This window comes from Pyrus communis, chromosome 7 (assembly GCF_041283825.1).
Source record: "Pyrus communis isolate YQ-2024b chromosome 7, ASM4128382v1, whole genome shotgun sequence".
Classification (NCBI taxonomy): Eukaryota; Viridiplantae; Streptophyta; class Magnoliopsida; order Rosales; family Rosaceae; genus Pyrus; species Pyrus communis.
Genome location: NC_142571.1, coordinates 28,573,840 through 28,597,070, shown reverse-complemented (window position 1 = coordinate 28,597,070; position 23,231 = coordinate 28,573,840). Strand labels below are relative to the sequence as shown.

Below are 23,231 nucleotides of genomic sequence, written 5' to 3'. Positions count from 1 at the left end.
CAAGAATGATGGCCCACCAACTAAGAATGATGGACCACAAGCCCATGCTGCCACTTTCACCTCTCAACCATGTTGGGGAAAAATTTAGAGTACACAACTCTAGCACAAGTGTTGGAGAGACAACACAAGTAAACAAATTACTTGTATTACACAAACAAAATATTACAACACTCTCAAAGGACACTCTTAAGAACAATGACACTCATTCACTTTCTAGAGATAAACTCTAGAGTACTCACACTCTTACAAGACTACTCTTTCTTCTCATTCTCACTTGCTTGCTTGCTTACAAGCTTGCTTGTTGATTTGTTGATACAAATGGTGTGGATGCCTTCTCCTTTTATAGGCATGGATGAAACCTTGGAGAAGCATGGACACACCATGCTAGAGATATCTAGATAATTCCACTAACTTCCTAAGCTAGAATTATCTACACTAATCTTGCATGTTGGTGGAAACCTCACCATTCTTCTAGACTCTTCCACCAACTTAAGAAACAACATTCTAGTCATTTCTACAAAGTACTACTTTAACTTGGATAATCTAGCTAACCAACCTTAGTGAATGTTCTAGAATTCTTTATTCTAGATTTGTGTAGGTCCTTTAATGAGATGGGGTTGATTTCTTTAACAAACCATCAGGTTTGTCACCGCTTGTTCCCGGTCGATAGATAATCGACAGCGAAGCAACGGATCACATCACTCGCTCACCTAGTTTATTGACAAACTCCATTAAAAATATTTCTTTGCTGCCTGTCTCACTGCCTAGCGGAGAGAAGGCTTCTATTACTCCGATTGGCAACATTCAATTAAGTGATTTACTACAATTGAAAGATGTTCTATCTGTGCCTTCTTTCCAAGTTGATTTGTTATCTGTTGGAAAAGTTACAGATGAGTTATATTGTTCAGTGACTTTTTTTCCCTCTTGGTGCATTTTACAGGACCTGATTTCGAAGGTGATGATTGGTGTTGGTAAGCGATGGGGCAATCTATATTACCTTGTGGCGTTGGCTTCCACTTCCACTCTGCAAAACCAACCCTCATGCCACCACATCACTTTTTCCGCTGATCTCTGGCACCGCCGTCTAGGGCACCATTCTCTTGGGCGTTTGCAATATTTAGCAAATAAAACCTTAACTTTCCCTTTTGATTCGAGTCATAGTTGCCATGTTTGTCCGTTGGCGAAACAAACTCGCTAACCTTTTAGTCGTAGCTCCATTTTAACTTCTATGTGTTTTGAACTTTTGCATTGTGACATTTGGGGTCCTCATAAGATTGCCTTCCTTAGTGGTGCTCACTATTTCTTAACTATCGTTGATGATTTTTCTCGTTTCACATGAGTTTTCTTAATGCGGCATAAACACGAAACACAAACTGCCCTTAAAACCTTCTTTGCTTATGTTGAAACTCAATTTCACACCAAAATTCAACAAATTAGAGTAGATAATGGGGGTGAATTTTATTCCATGCGGGATTTCTTCTTTGAAAATGGGATCATTTATCAACACTCTTGTGTTTACACACCACAACAAAATGGTGTTGTAGAATGAAAGCATCGCCGCCTACTAGAAACTGCCCGAGCTTTGCGTTTTCAGTCTCATTTACCCATTAAGTTTTGGGGGGAGTGTGTTCTCACCGTTGCCTATCTTATCAACCGTCTCCCTACACCATTACTTTAAAAAAAATCACCATTTGAGATATTGTACCACAAGCCACCCTCTTATTCCCATATGCGTGTATTCGGTTGTCTTATTCCCGGGCTCATCGATGCATTTTTCTTGGTTATCCATGTGAACAAAAAGCTTATAAACTCTATGATCTTGAGACACACAAGATTTTCACCAATAGGGATGTTATTTTCCTTGAAGACACTTTTCCTTTTGAACCATTCATCATCGCTGCAACCTCTCCCAACTTACCCGATTTGACTCACTCAACACCTTTACCCTTTCCATTTATCACCACCCCTGATATCCCACCATCTCATTCCACCTTACTACCCAATCATGTACCCCTCACTTCATCCTATCCCACCCTCCTTTCTCCTACTACGTTACCTTCCACATCCATTTCAGCACCTACAGACCCATCCCTACCACCTTCACCATCCGCCCCCCTCACGGAACCCCTACCTGCCCCTTCACTTGCTGCTTAACCAACCCGTTTTTCCACATGCCACAAGGAGCCCAATGTCCGTATCTGGGACTACGTTTGCTCGCAGATGATGCTGCCCTCACTCCAATCTTCGTCGTCTTCGTCATCCGGTTCCACCAGAGGTACTCGTTATCGCATTTGTAATTCTATTTCCTATCACAGATATTCACCATTGCATCTTTCTTTTGTTGCTCACATTAGTTGAAGTGTAGAACCTTCCTCTTTTGCAAAGGCTCTTCAAGACCCTAATTGGCGCCAAGCCATGGATTTAGAACTTGACGCACTTTCTGCCAACAATACCTGGACTCTTACTCCGCTTCCTCCCGACAAGCATCCAATTGTTTGTGAGTGGGTCTACAAAATCAAGCATAATGCTGACGGTTCTATCGAGCGTTACAAAGCTCGTTTAGTGATAGGAGCATATTTAGGCGACTTACTTAGCTTGTTTTCGTGCATTTATATTGTTAATTCATAGTTGTTTTAGTAGTTTAAGCCATTTTCGTGTGTTTTTAGGTTCATATGGCTAAGGAAGCAAAAAGATGCATTTTGGAGCAAAATTGGACTTGGAATGGATAGCTTATGTTTGAAGCAAAAGGAATGGACGAAATTGAAGGATTCCTAATCCATTGTAGCCACATGCACCCATAATCATTCACACCTTGCAGCCACATGCATTCACTCTTCATAAATCAGCCACATGCACATTCAATCATTCACACCAAAACCTTGCACATGCAATCCCTTTAATTAATTCAACCTAGCTGTCATTGCACATGCATTCACTCTTTAACCCACATGCATTTCCACCCACATGCACTCCCATTCTTTAATCCATTCAGCCACAAGACATTATCATTGCACCACATTCAGCCATTCCACATGCTATTTCAGCCACATGACCATCATTCTACATCATCCATAATCCCCAAAACTCACCTTAGACCTTGTGCAGCAACAAAGAGGAAGAGAAGAGGGCCTAAACGTTCATACAATTCAAGTTTGAGTTGTTGGAATGTTTAGGTGTTTCTTTTCCTTTGAATTCAATTTTTAAATTCAATTCTCTTTGTTTTGTACGTATGAGGAACTAAACCCCCCTTGGCTAGGGGGGGTTCGAAATATATGTTTATGCTTGCATTTTGATTTGATTACTTCTAATTGCGTTTCATAAGTTGTGGATTCAATTTGTTTAACTGTTTGATTGATAACTTATTTATGTATGTTTATTGAGAGTGCACACTTAATTTTCATGCATGAATGTGACGCTAGAATATAAGTGAGTTTCACCTAATAGTTACGAACTTATATTCACAAGTAGTGGAGGTTGCTTATAAACAATCGCGTTAAACGAATTCTTGGCATAAGTTTCATGCGTATTCCATAGTAACGAATGCCTCGTCAACACTTATAATTTTCATAGAGCGTAATGATTCTTGCTTGTATCTCTATTATGCAATCATGTAGGGGACTTGTGGGGAATGTTTTGGGTTGTCGTATGCAATCATCCAATTCAATAACGTTAGGAAGATTTGAAAGTTAATTTAAGCGGATCTAATTAACTTGGAGCATTGAGAATTCATGGTTTATTGAAATGCAATTGGAAATCATTTTATTATGCAAGTGTAACATGTGTGGAGATGAACCCCTTAGCTAGCATTCATCCATATTTTCATCACATTCATATTTACATTCTGCCTTAATTACAATCTGTCCATTTAATTTAATTTCGTCAAAACCTTAATCCCCCTTTACTTTAGTGTCCAATTTAGTTAGAAAGTGTCTTAGTTTGTGTTTATAAGTGTTTTGATTCAATTTGTTACACAAATTCGTCCAAATTCACCAAAGTGCTCAAAACTGCCCAGAAAGTGATTTTAAGGCAGTTTTGAGTGTTTTGGGTGATGTTTGAGTCTTTTGGTTTGTCTTAGTGTTTTAAAGTTTAGTTTTGCATTCTTTGAGTCTAGTATAGTGTTTTATATTGTGTTTTTACGTTTTTGAGTCAAATCCAAGTGATTAACAATCCCTCCTAATCCCCGGTCCAGAATGATCCCTACTTATATATCTATACTACAATTGTCAAAAAGAGGGTTTAATTTGTGCGCGTATAAATCTCGCATCATTTAGTAGCCAAAGGATTCACACAAGCAAAAGGAATTGATTATCATGACACTTTCTCTCCCACCGCCAAAATGATCACTGTCCGCTGCCTCATTGCCCTTGCCGCTAGCCAAGGTGGTCCCTCCAACAATTTGATGTTCATAATGCATTTCTTCATGGCGATCTTCAGGAAGAGATTTACATGTCTCCTCCTCCTGGTCTTCGGCGACAGAGGGAGAACCTTGTATGTTGCCTCAACAAGTCCTTATATGGCCTCAAGCAAGCCTCTCGACAATGGTTTGCAAAATTCACAGAAGCTATACTTGCCGCTGGCTTTACTCAGTCCAAAGCGGATTATTCACTCTTCACTCAAAAGAACGGTACATCCTTTATAGCTTTGTTGATTTATGTTGATGATATTATTATTACAAGCAACAATTTGGAGGCCATTAATGCCCTCAAAAGGTTTCTTCATACCCGCTTTTGTATTAAGGACCTTGGCAATTTGAAATATTTTTTGGGTATTGAAGTTTCTCGTTCAAAAAAACGAATGTATATTTCACAAAGAAAGTATGCCCTTGAAATAATCAAGGATTGTGGTCTTTTGGGTGCCAAACCCGTGGGATTTCCAATGGAGGACAACAAAATTTCGGATAAAGGTGAACTACTCAAAGACCCATCTCTGTATCGAAGATTGGTTGGACGCTTGATCTATCTTACCATTACTAGACCGGACATCACATACTCCGTGCATGTGCTCAGCCGTTTTATTCATCAACCACGTCAGCCACATATGGATGCAGCACTTCGAATTGTGCAATATTTGAAGTCCACACTAGGTCAAGGCTTATATTTTCAGTCAGGTAATAAGTTAACTTTGAGAGCTTTTTGTGATTCGGATTGGGCCGGTTGTCCGATAACTCGTCGCTCTACAACTAGGTATTGTATATTCTTGGGGAATTCGTTGATTTCATGGAGGACTAAGAGGCAGAAAACAGTTTCACTCTCTAGTGTTGAAGCCGAATATAGGGCAATGGCTGGGATTAACAGATTTGCATGTACCCTTTTCAGGGCCTGCCATTATGTCTTGTGATAATCAGGCAGCATTGCACATTGCTGCCAATCCTGTCTTTCATGAGAGAACACGTCATATAGAGATGGATTGTCATTTCATTCGGGACAAGATTTTAGACTGTTCTATAGCTACTCGATATGTCAGTTCTTCTCAACAACTGGCGGACATATTTACAAAGGCCTTAGGCAAGGAAAAATTCTCATCCATGTTATGCAAGTTGGGAGTTCTTGACATTCACTCTCCAACTTGAGGGGGAGTGTTAGAAAGTCAATGTAATTAGATAGGAAGGAATTATATGATTGATTTGTATTTGATACTTTCCTTTGATGTATTCCTAGATTGTAGGTCTTCTTCTTGTACAAGGAAAGCTATTGTATATATTCAGCATTCTGTCAATGAAAGAATTATTCTGGCCAAATACATTTTTTCTCAAGAAGCCTACTTGGTTTGGGTCGCCCATTTTTATTTATAAAAATACATTGCATCATTTTTCAAGTTGAAATCACTACACAAATCTACAAAATCAGCAAACCCTTGTCCTGAAATCTGTTCCTCAAACTTATACTGCGAATTGATCATTTCCGAACCCGAACCATGATGATGGCTTATCCCATGATGAAAACCACTGCCAAATGTTCCCTCATTGTTCAACTCAAAACCATGTTCTAGATCATGATCTGCTTGCAGGTTATTTGAAGTAGTACTATGGTCAAATCCTTCCCGCGAAACCCCGGTATCACTGATGTTGTTTGCAAAGCTCCCGCCATGAACATGGTCCAAGGAGAGCCACTCAGCAAACATAATCTTTGGTAAAGGGCTTAAATGACAGCTCTGATCTTTGGACAAGTCATCGAATGGCGGCGATTTTTGCACTGATTCATAACTGGGATTGATGCCGGTTGTTGACTTTTGGGGAGATGGGGAACACTCCAAGATTTCTGAGCTTGAAGTGCTTGTGTATTGGGATTTTCTTTGACCTTCCATTGTTTCTTCAGCTTTGGCCACTTTCTTCTTCAAATAAGAATGCCAATAGTTTTTTATCTCATTGTCTGTCCTTCCTGGCAAATGCTGTGCAATTTGAGACCACCTGAGGTCATTGAAAAAAAGAAGTTAATGGAGTTATTTGCCTTAATCAGTGATATTATAAGAAGAGCGCACGGTTAATATCTGAGATGAGCAATGTATTATGATTTCAGAAAGACAGTACAACATTTCACTATTAATTAACACCGTTTATAAAGTGTGCACGGTTAGTATCTGAGACGAGCAGTGTGTTATGATTTCAGAAAGACAGTACAACATTTCACTATTAATTAACACCGTTTATCCTCAACTTAGGCTTAACCACTTAAAGCACAACACGCGTAAAGTTTTATCACAAACAATCTTAGAACAACTAGTAATTTAGTATAGTAGAACCATTTATTATATATTAAATTATGGAGGGTCAGGATTGATGGTCAAAGCAATGTATCTTGTTCTCTTACTTGTTGCCTAACATGTGATGAAGGGTCAGGATTGTCTCCTCCTCTTGTTTGCTAAATGTCCCTCTCTTTAACCCTGGCCTTAGGTAATTTATCCACCTTAATCTGCAGCTTTTTCCATTCCTCTGCAAGTCTGCATTTAATATATTGTAATTTATAAATACAGTTAGTCAAATTGAGGAATATGCTCAAGCCTATCGTAAAGAAAAGTCACCATCGATCTCTTTTACTAATAGAATAATATTAGTAAAAAAATTAATAATATATCTCAAAGTTTACCCAAGATTAAATGAATAAATTACTAGGAAGTCTCGAACTTGTTTGCAAGAATGTAGACTTACTGTCTAACCGACTTAACACGCATCTGTCCATTAACATTAATCAAACAGCTAGAAATTCTTGAATATAGTATTCATCTAATTTCCTCTTGTCATTTTTTTTTTTTTTTCAAAATATCTCAAACGTTAGACCAATGTGCCAATAAAAGAGTACTCATTTGGGTTATAAAAGTACTTCTATGAAAATATATATCTATGATGCATTCATAAACTAATACCATGCTGGGTTGATTTAGGGTTGTGGCTGGAAAAACAAAACGGGAAATGGAAAACTCACCGGCGTTTATCGGGACGGAGCTCCAGCAGGCGTGGCCATGTTTGAGGATGTAGTTTCGAAGCCTTAGGTCTTCTTCCGGTGACCACAATCCCTTTCTGTGCTTTGCCTTCGGCTTATCTGATGGCTTGCACCCCATGTTTCCCAAGAACAAACTTGCAGCTTCAAGTTAGGCTGCAGAGCAATGAATGAACAGCTGGCCTCAATTTTGCTCAGGTACTTAAAGCAAAGATTAGTTGCAGTCTGCTCTTTAAAACGAATTAACAAAGCATGAACCTTTTTAGTCATTTGTTCATATATTTCAAATAATAATTAAAAAAAAGGGTATATTTTATGCTTGTATTGTATGTTCATATTCCACCATGAGGTCACATGAAGTTTCTAGGGTTTTAAGAAGTCCTTAATTGCTGTCTGAGGGTACAATTTGTAAACCTAAACCTATGCAATTAACTTTAGAAAAAATTAGTATCCGGTCCCTAGTTATTAATGTTCATCATCTTATTAGTTTTCAAATTTTGATTGAAGTCCCTAGTATTAATGTGATAATAAATTTACATATTTTTAAAATAAAAATTAGTAATTGATTTAGGATTTTAATAAGCACGCCTCTATTGAACTCCTAATTAATTTTCAATTCTAACATTTCCCAAATAAAAAAAAATTAGAATAAGTTTGTACCCATTAGTTTTTTTATAAAAAGATTCTCAATTTTTTAATCTTAAATTTACCCATTCATATAATTTTCAATTTTTTAAATCTTAAATGTACTTATTCTTAAATATACTAATTTGCTATATGCAAACTGTACCATTTTTTCAATATAAAATGTACCCAATTTTTTAATATAAAATCCATTCAAATTTTTTTAATCCATTTTTAAACTTATGGGTACATTCTTTTTCGTTGATTTGAGAATATATCTATGTCAAGTTTAATCGAAGAAATTTACTAATGTTCTTAAGCATAATATTTTTTTCTTTCTTTTTTTTATTTGTGTTTTGAAGAATGTACCCATGCTTTGGTACAATAATTATTTTTTGTTAATTTTGATGAATGTACCCATATTTACACACACACACACACACACACACACAATGACACATCCCGACCCGGGATGTCCGCTAGGACTCCGAATCGAGCTGTGATGGTCAACATCTGGAAGGTGACGAAGCCATAAAGTATAGTGAGGTGGAAAATGTGAATAAATTTAAACCTACAAGTACCTAAATACTAGAGTGCGCAGTGAGCGAGAATGAACCTAATTCACCCGTGATGATAGAGCATAAGTACAGTGCAGTAAAATAAGGTGAGAAATTATACCATCGAATGTAACCGTCTACCCCAAGATTTGCCAAGAATCCTCGTTGATATGAAAGCTCAGCTACTAAAACTTGGAAGGGCGAAAACAAGGGTGAGTGGGCCTGAAAATAAAGTTTTAATAAAAACCTTTGAAAACGTTATAACTCATCGCCGTAAAACATGTATAGTTTCCAAAATATACGTACTACGTATAGTATGAAAATACTTACTATAGCCTGCAAAACGTAAAGAAGGCATGACATCCCAAAATCTCTATAATAATATAAGTAAATTCAGGTGCTCAACAACCTATGCTAGCACATCAGTTGGAGCCGCCTAATGCGGCCTGTACGATTGAACCTATTGTTCATCAATCTATGCTAGCACACGAGTCGGAGTCGCTTAGTACGACCTGTACAACATGACTGACTGTAATAATATACGCTCTAATGCTACGATCACATGAAGACTGGCGATAATCGCAGTCACCTACGAGTTGGAGTCGCCTAATGCGACCTGTACGACAGGACTGGCACCTACTTGGATCCAATGTGAGCGCGCGGTGTGGGTCATACACGTGAAGGACTGGCCCTGTCCCGGGGTGAGAGCACTAACATTAGGGTGCAACAATGATGAGCACTACATGAATATAAGCATGCCATAATGATGCAATAATACTAGCCAACATAATATACTTACCTGAACTTACCTGCGCATCCCGTAAAATCATTTTGGCATTTCACAATTTCACAACAATGCAACATTCTTAATCATGGCATGAAATGCATAAATCAATTCAAAAGCATTTGTAGAAACTATAATACACACACACACACACACACAATAAAAAGGAAAAAACCTACTCACCTGAAGTCCGCGCTACAACTCCCTAGCATGAATATCAAGGCATCACGAACGATCGGCGCCTAGAACAATCATCAAATCACATCTTAGAATTCTTATCAAAGGAACACGTAACTAACAAAACACATCCCCAAGGACATTCTCAAATGATTTGAAACCCATTGACCAAAAGTCAATCGTCAGTCACACATCGACGGTAGGATCCACAACCCTACATAACTCGATCCGGAAGATCCGCATTCAGATTTCCAATTCGTAATTTCTTAAAAGTTTCAATAAGCTTCTAGAACAACATCCTAAAGTTTCAGAACGATCCAACGGTCAGATATCAGCCAATTGCTAAAATTAAATGGCAGCCGATGTTTTATTTTACGAGCTTACAAATCCAATTTGGGAAGATCTGTACGTCGAATTCACGATCCATAAGTTTCTAATATCCTCAAATATTACGTACTATAACGTATAAAATTTTGATGACGATCCAAAGGTCGGATCGTCAATTCATATAATAACCAAAGGACAGTCCTTAACGGAAATATAACCAAACAACGGAATTTTGTCAATTGGATGTCTAATATGGAATCGAGGCATCCAAATTAGCCTAAGAAGGTCAAGTGGGCGCGCGGCCCACATGGCGGTCGGTCATCCCGACTTGCCGGAAAATTAAACTATTTCTAAAAATTCTTAAATTTCACAAAAATGAAGATCTCAATAAGTAGAGCAAGTTTTATAACTGTGGCTAAGTCTAATTTGGCCGGGAAAGGCCCCAAATTGGCTCGCACCCGTCGGAAACCCTAGAAATGGGTGCGTTCGATTCGCCTTCTCCGATGCTCCGTCGCCTCCAAGGTTGTTTGGGGTTTTTTCCTGGGCTTAAGGGAAGTTGTTTGATGGTGGGGATCGACGGTAACACCTTCAAGAATGGCGAATCGACGCCATGGAAGTCCCGGCGCCACCGATGCAGTTCTTCTAGAACTATGAACTAACCCTCGTCTATAATGGGTGGAAATCGAAGAGGAAGCAACGACATGATGATTGGTGGTGGTGAGTCACCTCAATTCGTTGGAAACTGGTCGAAAAATGGACGGAAAACCAGTTGGAATTTATAGCAAATGAGTGGGTCGGGTCGGGGTGTACGGGTCAAAGGAGAAAAGGTCCGGGTTTGGTGCTTCTCACCTCCCTCCTTTCTCCCTGATCTCTCCCCTCATTGGTTCCTCTATTCTCTCCCTTCTTCCTAATTCGGCCCTTCTTCCCTCTTTTCTTTGTTATGATTGGGCAGAACATTGCCCTTTTTTTTTTTTTTCTCTAACACTCTCATCCACTCCTATTTTGTGCGGTCACGGTCAAGCCACATCAACATTTTATATTGATTTTTTATAGAGATAATAAGACAAAAAGAAATAGTGATATAAAATGTTGACGTGTCTTAACTGTATCTGCACAAATAGGAGGAAATGAGAGTGTATGAGAACTGGGAAGGCAGGGAAGCTAGGTCCTTTTGTTTTCTTCGTTCATTCCTCCGCCCAACATTCTCCTTCTCAACCACAAACATGTGGCATAGCAATTTAATAATATAAAATGGTACAATATAATTAAAATAGTAATTGCATCAAAAATACTTTCGGGTTCGTAAATCCGTAAAATTTTAATCGTAACTCTGATTTTGATTCCGTTTATGCCTACGCGTTCGTATCGTTGAGTACTTCAAGAATACGCTAAAAGAATATTTCGTACATCTCAGTATATGTTGGTCAACGAAAGTCAATACCTTCGCCACTAGGGCATTTTCGTCAATTCACTTATTTAAAATTAATAAAATTATAAAGTAAGAACAGGTTGTCACACACAATATAATAAAGAGTATAATTTATATTTTATTATTTTTAATCTCACAAATTATGGGTTGTATTTAAAATCTCATTAATATAAACAAATACAAATTTCAATTTTTAATTTAAAATATATAGTAACTTACACTATTGCATTAATGTCAAGGACTTCGATCAAAAACTAAAAACAGATAATGTTTCAGTCAAAGAATATTGATAGCTAGAGACTACATTCAAAATATCCCTTAACTTTAAATACCTAATTTAAAGGTATTAATTAATCTCGTAGCTTTTTCTTTTAGAGGGATAATTTGCTGCCTAAAAACGACCCTTTAGTATGAAAGGATAGAGATTGATTCAAGTTGGTTTTGGTTTTGACTGAAGTTGGTAATACACTAACATTCTTTAGCTTTTCTCGATTGTACATTCCTTTTTTATAACAGATTAGAATACATATTCTCTCGTGTTTTACTCATTAAAACTAAGTCGATGGATTTGTGTAGGTCAATGTCCTTCTCTTGTGACCGTTGCATCATATGGCTTATGAGAGCTCTCTATGTTGAAGTTAAAAATACACAAGAAAACTTGACCAAAAAACAAAAAAAAGACACAAGAAAACGACCAACTTGCTTGATGTCATAGAATACTCGAATCACGCTAATTAAAGCTATATATAAACAATGTCCACTTGATAGGTGCTTCATTTTTTTATATTTTTATGTTAATTATCAATTTTATTACTGATTCTTAACTTCAGCTAAGATGTGCACTTAGAACGTTTTTGGTAATAATCAATTTTTCAGATGAGTTTTTCTGCAAGGCCAATTGGAGAAGGAATCTAAAAGGTTGAAGATCATTGTGAACAAATTTCATAATTTTCCCTGAAGCCATTCATTCAAGTTTTGTAAATCAATCCTACAAAAATTGCATCCCGTCAAAACTGCGCAGCCGTGGGACAATGAAAGTTTGAAGTCATTCCTGAATTTTCTAGTAACATATCATATATTCATGGAAAGCTAAGACATAAAGTTACGTTTTTCGTAGTTTTATAGAATTTTCCAAAGCTAAATCGAGATCAAATCTGGGGTGCAAATTGGATGGTGGTTTCACAAGTCAAAAATGATTTTTTTCTAGTTCGTGTCATTAATTACTTAAGGACTTTATTTCATTTTAGGCTAATTTTATAAATAAATAAAAAATTAGGATTTTTCTAATATAAATAGGGTGTCTTTTTCTACATATCATATATCGTGATATCATGATACACAAACAACTTAAAATCATTCATATAAATGATAAAGTTTATGTCCTGAAGTTACTTATTTTGATAACAAAAATAGCAAATTGATACTATTGATAATCTACTGATAAAATTGTTTTCATTATTAAGCAAGCTTATGATACCATTGGGGGAAGGGAAACTAGGTGACATGTATTAAATCATATTATCATGGTGTATTATTTTAACCACCTCTATGTTGTCTCTAACCTACCGACAATTTTTTTTCCTTTGAAAAGGAAAATTGTTAAAGGGGTTCGTTTTGAATATATTTTAATTAATCACAAATCGATTCTTTTGAAAGGTTGAAACCTCATCGATTGGAATTGGTAACATAAAGAAATGCAATTGGGACAATTGGACAACGGATGCAAAAATCCAAGGCCAGACAGTATTTGATCTGTTGGATTATTCGATATATCCTTTTGTCCCACTTGCTATCATCAACCAAAGAATTTATCACATGAAAAGAAGAAAACAACAATGATCAAGCAATTATTCAACAATAATTAATTTTTTGAACTTGTGATTAAGAATGGCCAAAAAAATGGAGATTTCACTACAAAATTAACTTGTAATATTGAGTATAATCCAACCTACTCTCATCAATGTGAGGCTCGTACTCAACAAAACACCTCTTCACGTGTAAAACACAAACAAGATGACGTGGAGCATGTGTAGCCGTTGCTCGAATATCATGAAGAAAGTTGGGGTTTCATGGTTCTACCATAAATTCAATTAGCAATATAGAGAGTAGCGCAATTTACTTATAAGGTCATGTCAAATCTCTTTTCCAACCATGTGAGATTCACAAAACCAATTAACAATATTCTTAAAACCAATTCAATTCACTTTACTAAGAACAGAAATATATAATAATTGAGTGTATTTTAAATAAAATAATTTAGTTTTAAACAAGGAAAAATTTGAAATAGGTCCAATTTTATAGATTATTTTTTGAAATATGTCCAATTTTTAGTGACTTTTGACTTTTAAAATAGGTCCAATATTTAGTTACTTTGGACCCACTTCAAAAAACTTCTTTAAACAATGATAGGAATATCGTTTTGTTATAAAAAAAAATAAAAAATAAAAAGAAATATATAGTGCGCGTGGCTCTATTTCCTTGGAGATACACTTAAGAAAATAATATCGTTTTGCCAACCCCAACAACCCCATTTGTCAATCCATATTCTACTTATCGCACAAAGATTTTTAATTGTAAATCTCCCTATACGGAGATGATGAATATTATTATTTATGGGTTGTTTTATATTTTAAAGGCTTTTCTTATATGTCGTTATCTCTCTTATGCATCAAAGTTGATTTTGTGAAATTCGATATTTTATGTAAATAAATGGTTGTTGTTGATGATTTTGTTCATTTGAGTTTGTCATGCAGTATGTGCAGTCTTTTTTTAGCAAGCTCCTATTTTAGGTTGGCTGCTAGTTAGATATAATTTGGGTCCCGTGGCCTTGTCTCTCGGTATTTTTCAGACTTATGCCCCATTTTCCACTAAAAACTTCGAAGAATTCTAATGTACGTGTCAAAAACTGAAATGGTTGGTTTTAGTTTTCTTTCTCAGCATCTTTTCCATTCAATTTTCCGCATATATACTCTCAGAGACGAAATAAAATCACCAGCTATTGACCTACAATATTTTGTAACCTAATTTCTAGTGGATCATCAAGTTGAAACTCCTTAAACACATCCACATTGCAAGAAAAGGTTCGATCAGTCCTTTGCTCTATACTCAAGTCAAACATAATTCATCACCATCTTTCAATCTCAATATGTATGCTCCTACTTGAGATTAAGATGAAATTCAATCGGAGTGTGACCCTTTACGCAGTTCTAAAATATATTTTGAGCATATTAAGTACTTCGGTTGGAGGTAATTTTTTCGATAATGTGAAAGTGACCATTTATTTAAATTACATTTTGTATTGTAACTCCAAAAATATAAATGAAATCCAGGATTGAAATGTGTTTTACTTTTTGTCATGTCCTGTTAGTCAAAATCATTTGCATAATTAATATTTTTTTCAAATCAATCACAGTGTCGTAATGATTCATGCTTTTCTTTTGTAATTAAAATACCAATATCTGTCGAATACTGACTTCATCCAAAGACGCCATCTGCTCCAATAAAACTGCTTCATATTTTTATTTTTTCCAAAGTCGCCAAAAATAAATATCAGCAGAGCCTGCAATTCTAGATTTCAAATTAATACTAATGCAACATGGGTCAATCTACTTTGTAACCATGAAGAAAGTTTGGATTCCACCATAAAATAAATTTGCAATATGAGGAGTAACTCAACCTTATAAATGATTTCTTCTTTCACCACCGATGTTAGACTCCTCTACCTGCATATCCTCACGCTATATATAAGCTACGTACTTCTGCTTTAAGTAGATTGTCTTCTTCTCCTTGTCTTTAAAATGGGTTGAGTTAAATTAAAATGACCCAAAAAGGAAGCAATTTAACTGTAAATTTATGGCCAGATGCATTGATAATTTCATGATATGTTCCTTTTTTGAAAGCTTGATCATATGATTGGGATTAATTAATCTGGACTATCGTTTTATACCTCATCGCTTATATTTTATATATACAGTGAGATAAAAAGACAACGGTTTTAGGTTTGTCCGTTCCTTGCTTTTGTTGGTAGCTATTCGTTTTGAAATTAGGATTACATCATTATAACGGAATCATGACAGTGTTGATTATGCTAACGTTGATGATGGAACTTTTATTCAAGTAATTAGCCGTGAATCATGTGTTTCTTAGAAAGATTCTACGTGATGTGGTACAAACCAATATGCATAGAAAAATAAGAACATCCATTAGTTTATATTTTATAACATTAACTAACTCATTAGGGCATCTTCAACGACGACTTACAGGAGTTAGAACATGAGATGAGACAAATGCAGCAGCTATATATGGTACCATTACCATTATTTAATCACATTATCAGTCTTTTAATAATTAATTAGATGGTATTATAATACTAATAACAACAGCTTTACACAACAAAAACCAGTTAGCTAAGCTAGGGTTCCTAGACCTCAGGAATTAACCTCGAACCTGCATATTACACACTGTCAAAATCAGAAGCCAAAAGTGATTAGGTAATCTTCATATGGCGGTTAGACTGATCATTTGCTGTATGATGTGATGAGCTTGATATGATTAGTTGTTATTGTTGTTGTATTGATCCGTTGTTAAAAACTTCACCTGTCCAAAAAAGAAAAAAAAAAAAAAACGTATTCCTCCAAACCAGATACTTACCTTATCTGTCAGCAATCCAAAATTTGACTTCCATCAAGATGCTGTGCTGTGCCCTGTGGAGGGGTAGCTGTACATATTAGGGCTTACATGGTTCTGACTTTGTTACAGAACTACTTTTGTTTGGTTGTCGTGGAAGTTTTATATTGTTAAGAGAGAACTGAATTATGACAAACATGTAGGGAAGAATCAGCTGGTTATCTTAAAACTAAATTGATTCCATGAATCAAGTCAAAGATTTGTGATTGGCAGGACTCGGCCAAACACCAAGTTGTCCATTAATTTTTTTTATTACAATTCATTGGTCAATCTCGACCAATCTGCAGCTTCATATACACAATTGATGCAACCTTCTTTTCCTGGTTCTTCCATGTTAGAGAAAATAGGTTGTCTGTAATCAGACTCTCAAGCATGGAGGCCCGATCGAAACAAAGAAACGAACTGTAATTCCTCTTTACATAGTGTTAAGAGTGCATCTACCCTTAAACGTAAAAAATCTCAAATCGAAAGAGGGCTCGTATATTCAGTGATGGAGCACCTATACCCTTAAACATATGAAAAAAAAACCCTAATTCCTCTTAATTTACAGTGTTCTTTTAGAACAAGCGAAAAGGACAGAGATTAAGACAGCATTTGATCTACTAATTAAGTGTAAATTGTTACAAATCAATTGGTTCCAGGTTGCTCAATGCTTACCCTTCTGCTTACTTTCCACATTAAATAAGTTTGTTGGTTGCTTAGACAACTTATTATTCTTCAGAGGCAAACACAATATAAGACAACAGGATATGACACACTAATCATTGACCAACTCCTAAACTTTGTTTTAAGGCCACATGGAAATGATGCACCCTTGGCTTGGGGGCATATTAGTCTCTTTACAATAGTTAATACTACTCTTGATCTTTTAATTAAAATCTTTAGAATTACATAGTCAATCAAATAGATTTGCTAAGATTTGTTTTGGTTAACAATAACCAATGTGATCAAACAAAAGGATAAAGGATATAAGGAAAAAAAAAAGAAAAAAAGAACAATTACCAACGGAAACAATAGGACGAAGGACTATGGATTCTACTAACGAAGTTTTGAACCCGGTACGCATAGGTGAAAACTTAACATTCTATCCATTAGAATATATACGTAGAATGAAAAAAAAAATTTGGATTTCACATTACAATCGGTAATCCAATTTATTACCCGTAGTTTATCTCATATTAATTTTTTAGCACTGGTCTCAACTTTTTAAAACATTCCAAATAACTACCTAATATTTTAAATAATTAACTGTTAGGTCACTAACATTAAGTGTCGATGTTGCCAACATTAAGCTGACCAGTCTACTAATGTTTTGTGCATGGTCCCTAATCGTTGTCTTTGAAGCTCTAATTTTGCAAAATCGACTCCTTTTAGCTTAAGCCAAGCTGTAAATTTGCTTGGCAAAGCTGTGTTCGTTATTAAATTTGCTTGACCAGGGTCTTGCTGCTGTTCTTTTATTTGACCCCAAACAAAGAAGCAAAAAGGAATTAAAAGTACATACAAAAGAAAAAGAGCTAGTGAATTAGTATGCGAGGTGTTACCAGAAATGCAAGCCATGGCTTATTCCTTAGACTTCACTCTCTCAAAACTATTGCCACAATGCGCGTTCAAACAGTTGCAGCAAATCCCTGCCCTCATTGTCACAACCCCTCTCAACCAAAACATCCAAATTTTCTCAAAATTTCTCTGGCGGAGCACCGAGTTCGGATCCATGGAGTATCCCAATCTCATATTTTCCCAACTGGGTCATGAACTCAGTAACGATGTTGTGATTCAGAATGCCATGATCAGAGGGTACGATATCAATGGGCCCTTCGAGCAATGCGTCTCAGTGTTTGATGAAATGCCTCTGAGAGGTTTGATCACCTACCCGTGTGTCTTGAACTCCTTCACTAAATTGGTTTGGTACGGATAAGGAAAACCAAGTGCATTGCCATATTGTAAAGCATGGGTTCGAGTCAAATCTAGCGGTTGCTAATGCGGTTTTCAATATGTATGTTAAGATGCTGGATTACTGTGACTCTGGCGTTATAAATTATAGGACTTTGAATGATGCCCACAAGGTGTTCGATGATATGTGTGTGAAACCTATAGAATTGTCAAACCGCATGATTTCGCGTTACACAAGTTAGTGATGTTCAGAGTGCGAGAAAGTCGTTTGATGAAATGCCTGAGAAGGACGTTGTTTCATGGAATTCTATGATTTCAGGTTATGCCGAAGTTAGGGATCTGAGTAACGCAAGAGATTTGTTTGAGAGGATGCCAAAGAAGGATATCGTCTCGTGGACATTGATGATTGGAGTCTATGCCAATGCCGGAGACCTTATAACGGCAAGAAATTTTTTCAAGACAACGCCATGCAAGAATGTGGTTTCTTGGAACAACATGATATCAAGTTACACCCAGCATGGACAGTATGAAAAAGCATTGGATGCTTTTGTGCAAATGCAGTCGGAAGATGTGGTTCCGAATGGATATACATTTGTTTCTGTTCTGTCAGCTTGTTCCCACTCGGGGGACCTAGAGTTTGGAAAATGGACACACAGAGCTTATAGAGGATTGGTTTATTTTCGGAACCATTTTGGGGCCTGCCCTAATCGACATGTATGCGAAGTGCGGGGACATAAACAGAGCTTTTGCTCTTTTTATCAAGATAGGAAAGAGGGATGTATTTTGTTGGAATGTTATGATTAGATCGGTTGCTATCCACGGAAGATGCCGTCAAGCTATTCTCATTGATGCTAAAGGAAGGGTTGAAGCTGAACGACTTCACGTTCACAGCTGCTCTCTTCGCTTGTAGCCATGGAGGCTTGGTAGAAGAGGGTGAAGAATCTTCAATGCTATGAAGAAAGAATTTGGGATTGTGCCAAAGCTTGAGCATTTTGGTTGCCTAATCGATTTGCTGAGCCGAAACGGTCCGGTGGAGGAAGCACTACGTCTGGTGAAGGAAATGCCGAATAAGCCCGACATTGCCATATGGGGATCCTTGCTTGGGGGTTGCAGAGAAAAAAATCACCTTAAGTTGGCAGAGGAAGTGATAGAGAAGGCTACTGACTTGGAAACAAACGAATCCGGGGTTTATGTCCTTTTGTCTAACACGCATGCCGCGGCAGGGCAATGGCCAAAGGCTCAAAGTGCAAACGAGAAAATGGTAGAAAAGAAGATTTGGAAGAACACAGGAAGTAGTCATGTTTATGCTTCTAACGGAACCCTGGAGCCCGAGAACGAAAACCTCTTGATAAAAATGATGGAGAAGAGAAGGTAGGACAAATTAGATCCACTTCAAACCAATGTGAGCCTCAAAAGGAATAGCAATTCACTCATTTTGCCCCCAAACATTGTGATCAATTGGATCTCGGCAATATTTTCCTATCACACATAGACCAGGGGAACCAAGAGCACCATGCAGCATTTCGTAATATAAAGAAAAAATACACTTCTCGAACAAAAAAGGGAAGAATTTTACTGATCCAAGACGAATTCTACAGGGATGTTTACATGCTACAAGGGTGATTACATGCCACAAGGCTCCAACAGAATAAAACCGATAAGAATCCCGTGGGAATGCATCCATCGCCTACCCACCATTACACGAAGTTAAGATAGTTGTTAGGTACATTCTAAGAAGTAAGCACATACATCTCCTCCTACCCATCGTTACACAAAAGAACAAGTTAACGTACAAAATCTCAAATTTTGAGAATCGGAAAACAGAACTGAGACAACATTGTATCACTCCCGTGTCTAAAGTAACTGACATACCTTCTTGCTAAGAAACAAGAACTTGCACAACATAACCACTGTTCAGACAAAGTTTCAAGAGTAATGTAAAATGCATTAGCAAAGACAATCACTAACCAAATATAGATGGACAAATCGTACCACAAGATATGCTTCGGTCATCTGTATAAACTGACGGATCTCACACTAACCAACTTAAGTTCGGTTATAAAAATAATATCCGGTCTTGAGTTCTAGCTATCCACGCAATGATATCAAGATGTGATCTTCGGTATACTGGATAGTGATATCACAGCAACTTCAAAATTCCTCTCTTCATGAACTGATCATGTTAAACTGGAATCTGGATAGCTGCTGTGGGATTGTAGATATAACAGGCCCATATCTCTGCAATTACGAGACATCATGAGTTTACAGGAAGTTTTAAGATAATATTTAGAAAAAGGATGAACTTAATGAAAGGAACAAAAGGTTTAAGTTTTTTCATTACAAAACTAAGAGATGGGTAATCATCGGAAATCATAATGAAGTAATTGTATAACACTTATGAATCATCATCCTGAAAATATTCTGATGCAGCAATTGTTTTTAAGGCCTAGAATTCAACAAACACAATCTAAATTCCAATGTTAAGTAGGAGAGCAGAAGAACTCCATATGACCATATGATCATGATACCTGAACGTTATCATAGAGCTCAAACAATGGAACAGCAAGAAGTTTTAGGTTTTTGGGGACAGCAAAGTACTCCCTCTCAGATAAATGAACAAGGAAAAGCTTCTTACACTCCTGCATTAAAATTGGGTCAATAAAAAATTAGCGTGGGAATGAGAGGAAGGGATATGATTATATGCAGCCCAAAGAAGTCATCAACAGAAATAGTCCAGGATTTGTTTTGACGGTAATTTACCTTGGGTTTTGTTATGTGAGGAGGGCAATATGGGTACATTATGGTTTCAAAGTTTGGCCTCCACCAGATAGCCACGCACTCTCCTATCTGCAACCAGGGAACAAGGTAAGTAAAATGAGCAATGAAATTGTGAACTTGACATGCTACAAGTTCTCATAAACCAATGTCACTTTTTATGAAATAGAACACTAAGGAAGCACCTATAAAAGGCCAATGCGTCTAGTTATACTGCGTTTTTTGGTTGCCTTGAATGTCCATTCATCTTCATTACATTTTCACACTTGCAGTCAACTGACTTCCAAGTTATTCTCATTTGTTTTCCTATAGTCCTATAAGTTTTTAACATCATTTCTCTTACACCTACAGTCAGAGAGATGGTAAATCAGAGAGTCGTACCTGCCAATCTGGCACAAGGGCAGGTGAATTAGCACCAAGCTTGCTGGTCAGCTTTCTTTTCAACCCCTCAATTTCTGTAGCATAAAGAGACCCACCACGGCACAACCACAGAGAAAAGAAAACAAAAGGGGTCAGTCTTCAATAATATCAACTCAGGTAAAAAATGGATGCACCATGAAAAGGATGGAATACAAGATAAGTTCGTACCATTCTCCCCTGGCTTCAGTCGTCCACCAGGAAGTTTGCAGAATGTGTTTCCAATCTGCAGGAGAAGTATGTGGGGATGATTATGTTCCTGTACCTGCAAAGCAAAGACGTGCGTTGAGCCCAGAGAAAGAATGCAAGTGTCAAGACACTTCACTTTATCAATTCCATGTTCAACAGCGATACAATTGGCAATTATGAAAACTTGAATTAGGGGCTTGTAGAACGTTGAAGATGAGAGGACCAAAATGCGAAAACATAACATGGATTAGTCAAGCTAAAAGGACATCTAACATACAATGCAAAGTGTTTGTGGAGCCTCTTATCAGAAACCATGAAAGAAACAAGTCAGGAATTCCCAAAGGCGAAAACTGAAGAACCAGTGCCATAGGTAAAACCGGAATTCCTCATTTAATTATGCCACGAGCCATTCAGCTCAAAAAATCCCCTTTTGTTAATTTCTGATGAGCATGCTACCAAGATTTGTGTCTAATATAGTTAATCATCCAAAAAATAAATTAAAAAGGAGTGTAAGGGCATATTATGGTACTAAAATAATGGTTCTTTATTTTTCCTAAATATTTCACGCATACAAGGAGATTATGAGCTTTGCCCACCAAAAGAAACAGTAAATTATGTGCAGAGGAGGGGCTATTGATTCAAAGAACATACCAGTAAAATCGCTTCGACGCTGGTCCGCATTCCCTCTTTCATGTAACTACAGATTCAAAAATTAGGGTTTCAGAAGTCAAAAAACCTTCAAAAGGACTAAAATCTAAAAAATATTGGAATCAATCAAAAGAGGGAAAATGAAAATAAAAAAAAGTGGGAAAAATACTTGACTTTCATGCGGGCGAGGCGATCGGCGACGGAAGTGTCCTTCTCCATCTTCGGCTCTTTGGTCCCGAACGTGTAGCTCGACAGCGGGTACGTGTTCACCACCGCCGACATCACCATTTCTCTCTCTACTCCTTCTCTCTCAAATTCTCTCTCTGTCTGAAAATCCCAACCGGATTTTAATTTCGAGGGCGACTGATCGGAAGAAATGGAGGTGGGAGAGAGCGGAGACGAGGAGAGATTCAAAACCCAGGCACCGAGGGTTTAGTTTAGTTGGAAATTGACAAGGAGGATTCTAGTTCTACACTTGTACTCACGTTCGACAATCTAGAACCTGTGAAATTCAACATCGTAGACTCGTTTCCTACCGTTGGATTTGATGTAAAGTCCTCTATGTGTACATTGACTGAAATCTGACGGTCCTAGATTTAGTTGTGCCTTTGGCCCCTTTAGAGCGTCTGTAAAAGAAATAAAATTTTAGGTGGAATGTTACTGTGTATAGTTGACATCAAAAGTTTCTCGAGCCAAAGTGTTATTTGCCATTGGATTTGAAGATTTTATGATTTGATATCAAAATTTTAAGTGGAATGCCACTGTGCAAATTTTCTTTTAGCAATAATCGAATCTAAGATCTTTCACTTACAAGTAAAGAGGAATATCACTAAACCGTGGTACTAAGTGACAACAGTTAAAAAGTTAGACCGTTTGTTTTTTACTTTTTAGTGAAAATGATCCCTGAGATTGACATAATTTTTCACTTTGATCCTTAGTAATGAAAATCGATAGAGGTGGTCCTTGATTTTATCTACTGTAAATTATTATAGTTGCTTCATGAAAAATCTTTCAATACCCTTGTTAAATTGTCACGTGAACGACCACGTGACCACCTTTAAGGGTATTTTTGTCAGACCAATTCTTTCGTTCAACGAGGATATGAACCAATTTTTCATGGATTACTAAAATGATTTACGATGGACGAACTCTGAGATCGCTTCTATGGATTTTCAAGTTAGATATCAAAGTGAGGAGTTATGCTAATCACATAGACCATTTTGATTAAAAAGCCGTTGCTTTTTGCTATAAGTATTTGGAAATGTTTTTTCAAGTCTTTCTCACAAATAGCTTTT

General features: G+C 36.9%; 2 protein-coding genes and 1 pseudogene across 2 annotated transcripts; 1 reads left to right on the top strand and 2 right to left on the bottom strand.

Annotated features, from left to right (window-relative positions):
• Window positions 1-5,697: 5,697 nt before the first annotated feature.
• Window positions 5,698-7,639, bottom strand: LOC137733431 (transcription factor LAF1). Its single transcript, XM_068472580.2, has 3 exons — window positions 7,419-7,639; window positions 6,807-6,936; window positions 5,698-6,406 (listed from the first exon to the last, which is right to left on the bottom strand). The coding sequence occupies exons 1-3, from the start codon at window positions 7,552-7,554 to the stop codon at window positions 5,782-5,784; spliced, it is 891 nt and encodes a 296-aa protein (XP_068328681.1). The 5' UTR covers window positions 7,555-7,639; the 3' UTR covers window positions 5,698-5,781.
• A 9,806-nt stretch (window positions 7,640-17,445) lies between these two features.
• On the top strand, window positions 17,446-19,379 carry LOC137733969 (pentatricopeptide repeat-containing protein At3g29230-like; annotated as a pseudogene).
• An 81-nt stretch (window positions 19,380-19,460) lies between these two features.
• On the bottom strand, window positions 19,461-22,461 carry LOC137733970 (Cleavage/polyadenylation specificity factor, 25kDa subunit). The gene is made up of 7 exons (XM_068473196.2): window positions 22,106-22,461; window positions 21,940-21,985; window positions 21,271-21,364; window positions 21,064-21,137; window positions 20,668-20,754; window positions 20,436-20,546; window positions 19,461-20,145 (listed from the first exon to the last, which is right to left on the bottom strand). The coding sequence occupies exons 1-7, from the start codon at window positions 22,222-22,224 to the stop codon at window positions 20,074-20,076; spliced, it is 603 nt and encodes a 200-aa protein (XP_068329297.1). The 5' UTR covers window positions 22,225-22,461; the 3' UTR covers window positions 19,461-20,073.
• Window positions 22,462-23,231: the final 770 nt, after the last annotated feature.